Source organism: Brassica napus, chromosome C3, assembly GCF_020379485.1.
Source record: "Brassica napus cultivar Da-Ae chromosome C3, Da-Ae, whole genome shotgun sequence".
In the NCBI taxonomy this organism is placed as follows: Eukaryota; Viridiplantae; Streptophyta; class Magnoliopsida; order Brassicales; family Brassicaceae; genus Brassica; species Brassica napus.
Genome location: NC_063446.1, coordinates 16,825,372 through 16,833,673, shown reverse-complemented (window position 1 = coordinate 16,833,673; position 8,302 = coordinate 16,825,372). Strand labels below are relative to the sequence as shown.

Here is an 8,302-nt window from a genome sequence, read left to right as displayed (position 1 = left end):
CTCATCCGGAAGGGTCATCTGGATGACTTTCGGAAATTTAGGCTTTAATTTTAAAGTCCATTCAGCTGAACCAATTTGGACCATTTGGATGGAGATGGTTCATTAATATGGTATAGTGTCTATTATGCCCCTGGTGTAATTCACAAATTACAAACCTAAACATAATATCATTTTGTTACACACGAAAACTGACAAAACCACAAAAACGCATTTTCCCGCGAAAACCTAAAAACAATTTTTTTACGCCAAAACCCTAAAAAAACGCATTTCCGGACAAAATTGCAAAAATGTGTTTTTCCGCCAAAATGGCAAAAACGTGTTTTCCAGCAAAAAAATCGTAAAAACGTGTGTTCATGCCAAAATCACAAAAACGCGTTTTTACGCCAAAACCCCAAAACGCAATTTTCCGCCAAAACACAAAATACGTTTTCCCGCCAAAACCACAAAATGTGTTTTCCCGCCATAACATGTTTTCCCGCCAAAACTGAAAAAATGCGTTTTCTCATCAAAATGCATTTCTCGCCAAACTGCAAAATGCGTTTTCTCATGAAAACCGCAAAACGTGTTTTCTCATGAAAACCGCAAAACGTGTTTTCTCATGAAAACCGCAAAACGTGTTTTCTCATGAAAACCGCAAAACGTGTTTTCTCATGAAAACCGCAAAACGTGTTTTCTCATGAAAATCGCAAAACGTGTTTTCTCATGAAAATCGCAAAAAGTGTTTTTCCGCCAAAATGCATTTTCTCGCGAAAACCGCAAAATATGCATTTTTCCGCGAAAACCGCAAAAACGTATTTTTCCGCCAAAACGCATTTTCTACGAAACCCGAAAATACGTGTTTTCATGCCAAAACAACAAAAACGTGTTTTCATGCCAAAACCGCAAACGCGTTTTTCCGCCAAAACCGTAAAACGTGTTTTCTCGCCAAAACCAAAAATTGTCGTTTTCCTGCGAAAACCGAAAATTTCGTTATCCCGCCCAAACCGAAAATGTGTTTCCCCGCCAAAACCGAAAATCTCGTTTTCCCGACAAAACCGCAAAAAACGCGTTTTCCCACCAAAACCACAAAACGTGTTTTCTCGCCAAAACCGAAAATTGTATTTTTTTCTTCCAAAACCGAAAATTGTAGTAAAATTTTAACATATGATTAAATCAACACAACATATTTTGGTAATTTGTTTACTAAACCCATTTGGATGAAAATGAAAATAAAGAAACAAACATAAGATCTATTTAGATGATTGATCTAGATGATCTATCTGGATGGACAAACAAACAGTCACAAAATCCTAAATGGATCATCTGGATAGATCATGCAAATGAATCATGTGAATGAAGATGAAAGATGTTGAAACGAAACACCCCTTTAGCGTAATCAATTTTAAAATAATATTTTTTCTCGCCTCCCACGGTATACAGCGGACCTTTCGTGATCCTACTGAAAAACTCCTTGGGCCTTGGGAATTCCATGAAACCGTAAGGCCCGAGCCCATTTTGAAACCTCCCGGAGAGCAGGGTTTGGCGATTCCCTCTGTTTTCTCCTTATTGTCTATAAGCAAACTTTGAAACCCAGAGAAAACCTTAGAAATGGAAGCCGATCAAACGGTTCTTTGCCAATTGCTTGCCGTCGACCTCAGCGACTATTGCTACAGAGTTTGCTCTCGCTGCGAGAGGGTCCTTCCCGGAGATAATAGCAAATGCGTCTTCTCTTCTGCTTCCTCGTTATGCAAATTCTGCCAATCAAACGAACCCAAGCTGCTCTACCGTGTTCTCGTACGAACCCAAATTGAGATTTACTGTCTATTGCTGTGTCCTAAGATTCTACAAATGTCAAGAATCAGTTTCTGTTTTTTCTATCCCGAGATATCTGAATCTGTGTTTGTTTAATCTATCAGATGTCTGTAGTAACAGATACATCAGTTAAAACTGTCATCTGTTTTGATAGAGCTGCTACTGTCCTCTTCGGTTGCTCAGCTGATGAGTTCTTCCACTTCACCAAACTCAATCCTAAAGCCGGTAATTTTCTATTAAGCCTCTGATTTAATTTCTTGAGATGTTTATTTTGATGTTGTTGTTTCCGTTGCAGCATCTATGGTTAATCAGGTCTTTGATGGAGAGATGCTTCGGATGACGCTGACTCGGCCTAAAAACCTTAATGCCCAACACATGAGAGTGACTTCTGTTGTTCCCCTAAGATCAGGTTTTCAGCCTGCTATTGTTACGCTGAGACAGCTCTGCTGTACAAAAAGTGCTTCTTTGGGGGATTGTTCTATAACAAATAACAGTTTCTAATGTTGGAGTCGAACATTACATGGATGACTGCAACAATCACAAGTTGTAAAACTTGTTTGCTTTTGATTTGTGTCGGTGAAGTAGTCTGATTCTTTTTTAAAAGTTCCTCCTCGGCTAAAGCAAGTGTGATGTGATTAAGTTCCATTTGGGTGGTCAAGAAAATGACTAACTCAAAGTAAAAGCCTCTACATGATGAGTGTTTTAAGATTGACGAGTTCTTGTAAGAGGAAAGTTATCACATTTATTGTAACTTCTTGAAGCTCAAGACTCATATAGCGAATTAGCTAGACACAACCTCCCACTCGAGAGGTAGGTTCTAACACATCTGTATATATATACAAACTGGTAAAACTTGGTGTGAGTTCTTTTCTCCAGTAATTTTCTGTTTTGGTTCGTTTTGTCTTCGTGTTCAAATGTTAAGAGTTTGGCTGCTTCTACAAATCACACGACAAACTCAATCACCCTGACTGTGACACAAGGTGAAGATTGAATGACAAACGAATTACACTTTTTAATCAAGCAATTGATAACTGGTGGCCTAACCCTGACGAGTCTTTCTCAAGACCTAAGTCTCAACCAAATCCAAACAACTTATGTTTTAGAACTCTTCCTCTGCTTCTGTTTTTGTGCACTTGGATCATAAAGACAAAACAGTCTACTGACAAACAACTTTTGTTGGTCAAAGTTGTATAAAGTTGTTGCCCATTGTTGCTGGTTGTCCACTTGTCGTCCACTCTTGTGCAGTTTGCAGTTTGAGTGCAACACATGAGCTTCTTCCACCCTCCAACGGCTTGTCTAGCATCGTTTGAAATACTTTATCATGCTCTATATATTATAAACCACCAATAGAGTGGAATATGCAGACACTTTTCTGCTGGAAATAAGTAAATTGGATGATATATCTATCTATCTATAATATTATTTGAAAAGTGAATTTGTTGATTTGTCATATTCTCTATTATTTTAGGTTTATTCATATGTTATGTTCAATTATTAGTTTTAATAAATAGTTATGGTGATTTAGTTAACAATTTATCATTATCTTCAAATATATATGATATGATATTATCGTTAGAAGTGAATTTGTTGATTTATCATGTTCTCTATTATTTTAAGTTTATTCATATTTTATGTTCAATTATTAGTTTTAATAAATAATTATAGTGATTTAGTTAACAATTTATCATTATCTTCAAAATAATAAAACAATTCTAACGATAATATCATATCATATATATTAAATTTATATGAGAAGTGAATACGCTGGTTTGTCATGCTCTTCATGATTTTAGGTTTACTCATAATAAAAAAAATTCTAACAAAATATCATATTTAGATTTATATTATAATTAATTAGTAATATTAAAATATTATATATATATATATATATATTATATTATATTTAGTTTAGTAATATTAAACCGACTATGTCTTTACATATATATATATATATATATAAAATTCTATCTATGAACAATACATATACACAAGTTCTTATCAAAATAACAAGTTTCTTCGGGCATTATCTATATTATTAAAACTGAAGTATCTTTTTGTAATGTTTGGAAACATGGATAACAATAAAAAAATGAGAATTGTTTGGAAACATGGATAGCAGTATAAAAAATAAGTATAGTGTTTTTTTAGTAATTTCATTAATATAATTACATTAATTATCTTTCCATAATTATAATTAATTATATTACCATAACAATAATAATGAAGATTTTTATTTATTAGTTAATCAACATTAACTTTGTGCCAATTATAAAATCAAAAATGTAAAATAATTGGGTTTTGGATAAGGTTAAACGTTCGGTTTAGTTTGTTTTACAAATAACTTTTTTTTTTAATTTTAGTTTCAATCGGTGGAAAATTACGTAGCCAAAAACATAATTCAAAGACATGTTTTTGTGAATAAAATAATAACCTAAATTAAAATAATAAAAATGTATTACATTAGTGTCACTTAAGTTTTCACTCTATATAATTATTTTACTAAATAAAAAACTCTTTTTATTTTACTTAATTTAGCCAAACCCATAAAAAAATCATTTTTATTAGTTTATAAAACCAGTTAGGCATGAACATTGATTATCCATTTAAGTACGAGTTGTTATTTTTTTGTATCATTTTTGTTTTGAAATTAGGCCACTCTTGAATATTATAAATTTATGTGTTGGTTTTGAGTTGGGTTCTTCTGGGTTTGGATGAGTACGGTTTTAATGTATTGGAACTTAAAAATATCTAAATAACAAATGTATCTGAAACGGGTTCGGATATTTGTACAAAAAATAATCATATTACTCGATTCGGTTTAGGTCTTTTGAATACAATTAGTTATATTACGACACATTTAAAATATATAACACTAGTTATAAGAAAACAAATATCAATATATAAAAATGTAAGAACCAATACCTGTGTGGGTGCACAGATCAATCTCTAGTATATTTTTAAAGAAGAAGTTGACTTCTTTTTAGTTTCTATTAGAAATATTGATCCAATTTACAAGTGTATAATGTATAAAGGTTTTCACACACATCAAAAAAATGATAAATATATTCTTTTAGCTATTATTTTTTGGTTTTATCAATAAATTTCTCCACTCAAAATTTTGCTTTAAAATTTATATTTAAGTTTTAAAAACAAATACATTAATTATATCCTATAAAATTAATCGTTTGTATACAAAATTTATTCTATTAAAATTGAAGTACAAAATAATATTTTTCTATTTGTAAGTGGTTTTTATAGATTTTCATTCTTTTTAACTAATTTGAATTATTTCATTTATTGTCTTTTCTACTTAATTTGACATCATTTATTACAAAATATAAAACATAACTTATTTATTTTTAAGTGTTTAATTACATTTTTTATATTTTTTCACTCATTCAAAATATTTCATTAATTGTATTTACAATAACAATTCAGAGTCATTTATTTAACGTGTTAACCATATTAATTTTACGTTTGAATAAAATTATTCCATTAGTGTCGAGAATTCAAATAGGTTAACAAATTTTCTTTATTTGTTTTCATAACATCTTGTGCGTTTTTATAGGAATATTTGGGTAATAGTAGCTGTGCGTTTTTGTACGTACTTTATCTTTTTCTCAGTAAAGTTATAATTAAATGTGCAGTGTTTTTTCTCTTTTTTTTGTTGTACAAAATAATATTTTTTGCAAAAGATGGTGATTGGTGACATCAGTGTGGTTTTAAAAAATTACCCTGAATACCGTGTGTTTACACGTACTCCCTCTCTCCGTTCCCGAATAAAAAATTTTATAGAGTATTTACGCATATTAAAAATATAATAAATGTTTACAATTAAATTTATTATTTATATCACTCTACATTTTTCAATAACTATCAACCAATAGTATTTAATCAATTCAAATATTTTCAATTAATGTTTCACTATAATTGAATCAATTAAATTTATTATTTATATCACTATACATTTTCCAATAACTATGAACCAATAGCATTTAATCAATTCAAATATTTACAATAATTTTTGCAAAAGATGGTAATTGGTGACATCAGTGTGGTTTTCAAAAATTACCTTTGAATACCGTCTTGTATTTGTTTGTTTACACATATTCTCTCTCTCCGTTTTCGAAAAAAGATTTTATTGAATATTTACGCATATTAAAAATATAATAAATATTTATAATTAAATTTATTATTTATATCACTATATATTTTTCAATAACTATCGATCAATAGTATTTAATCAATTCAAATATTTTCAGTTAATGTTTCTTAAAAGTATACAATTTATCAACATTAACTGGTATTTTAAAATTCTAAAAAATCAATTATTTTGAAAAACTCTAGAAAATCCTATATTTGTTTCTGTGCACGTAAATTTACTCCGGAATATCCCCCTCACGTTTTATTGTTTTGTTGATAAAATGTTGCTCGAACGTTCGACATCTTTTTTAAAAAATACTGAAAGGAATAATTGGTTGACCAACATTTTGTTTTTGTTTTCACAGTACATACTTGCCGAGCTGTGCCTAGCTAGGTTGATAACAAATTGCCTCGATTCATATATATACACGAAAACTTATATAATAATGTGTCACTATCCCGATAAATAAATAAATAGAGTAAACATCAAAATATAAATAATAAAATTAAATTTCGAAGATCGACATTTAACAGCTGTTTATAGACAAAATGACATTATGTCCACTTACTCTCTTTTGTGATATAATTGTACAAACGTAAGATATGGACAAATTTAAATTTGAGAAAACTTATTTCAGCAGATGCATCATTACCTGAAATTATAAAAATATTAGGGGTTGATTAGGCCAGTTAATATTTTTAACCTTTCTCAGAATATAGTATTTCAATAAGCCTCTTAGATTTTGGTAAACTTTAATTTTTTAACAATGCAACTAATTTACAAACAGATTTAAAAAAAAAAAAAATAGAAACTTGGTTGAAGAAGTTTATATGGGTAAAAAATAAATGGAACATACGGGGTCAATAATTAGAAGTTTATATTAGCTCAATGTTCAATTAGATTTCTTGGAGTATCTTATAAGATCACATTGCATTTACTTTCTTGTTTTGAAACTTAATTTTATATTATTTTAAAAGATGATGCAGGTGAAAGTTTATTTTCCCCTCGCGAAGGCACAACTCTGCATACGTGATAAAATATCATACACTTCAATAAGTTCACAATTTTTTTTTTTGTAACAGTTGTTTATTTCTCTCGCCGGCCAAGACTTCATCTTTCTTTATTTAATGTATTTACGTTATTGTACTATCCTTTTGTCTTATTATTATGAACAAAAATGCATTGAACAGGCTTCTTCTTAAAATAAAGTACATGTTACTAGTTGCAATTATCTGTTAATGAGTTAAAGCATGAAAATGCTACTAATAATTATTTTATTTTCTATGAAAACGTCGTTTTAACCAGCTGCAAAGTCGTACAATATTATTGGAAATGTTGTTAACAGAAAAATGCTACTTCCTCCCTTTATAAATGATATGTTTTAGAGTTTTCACACAAATTAAGAAAATATATTATTTTTTGTGATTAGCTATGTTCCATATTTTCTAACCAATTAAAATTTATTTACACAATTAATGTTTTCAAAACAATTTTTTTTTCTAAAACATGGATTATATTGAAACAGAGGAGTATTAATATTTCATCGACTTTGCAACCGATTAATATTTTAAGTATCTATCCGCAAATATTTGAGCCAACAAAAATATTAAAACGGATAAGTTTGGTAATAAGTAGACACTCGCACATGTATCACCTCTTCAATACGGACTGATCAATTTAATATAAACTAAAATCCCTGTAAATAATTTATGTGTAGGTAGTATCCATTTATTTCTAGTAAACTAATAAAATAAATATTTTTAGCAAAAACAAAAAGGTAATAAAATCAATATTAGGTAACTGACAATGGACGGACGATTTATTTCTATATTTATTTAAATATAAACACTACCTATTAAGTTACTTTGGCATACTGAAAGGAAGGAAAGAACGATTGCAAATCAGAATAATGGTTGGATAGGTCAATAGCTAACAAAGGGAAGAAAATTAGAGTAATGGTTGGATAGGTCGATGGCTAACAAAGAGAAGAAAAGAAATACTGATAAATTCTATCCTAATATCTCTGTCTACTTACGTAGTGTCAATTTTGTTACTACTGTTAGAGGCATGTGAAAATTTAGCTAGTGCCATTTTGCAGTTTTGCTAGAGCTCAAACCTGTCTAAAAAGGTATACATTGGTAAAATGGAAATAAACTATGTAGATTAAGAGAAGAGGGAAGAATATGATTCATGTTGATCCATGAATTCAATCTTGCCCTAGTGCGACTAGTGAAGTTTCCAGATTCCTTAATATCAAGAGTTTTAAGGAGAAGATACATCGCCTTTGCAGCTAAACAAGGTTGATAATCCCTCATGTGGATGGACGAGTATAATGGCATCGAAGCCATTAATATCATTGGGAATCAA

General features: G+C 29.9%; 1 protein-coding gene across 1 annotated transcript; it reads left to right on the top strand.

Annotated features, from left to right (window-relative positions):
- The first annotated feature begins 1,382 nt into the window (after positions 1 to 1,382).
- LOC111211250 lies at positions 1,383 to 2,670 on the top strand. The gene is made up of 3 exons (XM_022712248.2): positions 1,383 to 1,773; positions 1,896 to 2,016; positions 2,087 to 2,670. The coding sequence occupies exons 1-3, from the start codon at positions 1,588 to 1,590 to the stop codon at positions 2,290 to 2,292; spliced, it is 513 nt and encodes a 170-aa protein (XP_022567969.1). The 5' UTR covers positions 1,383 to 1,587; the 3' UTR covers positions 2,293 to 2,670.
- The last annotated feature ends 5,632 nt before the right edge of the window (positions 2,671 to 8,302 follow it).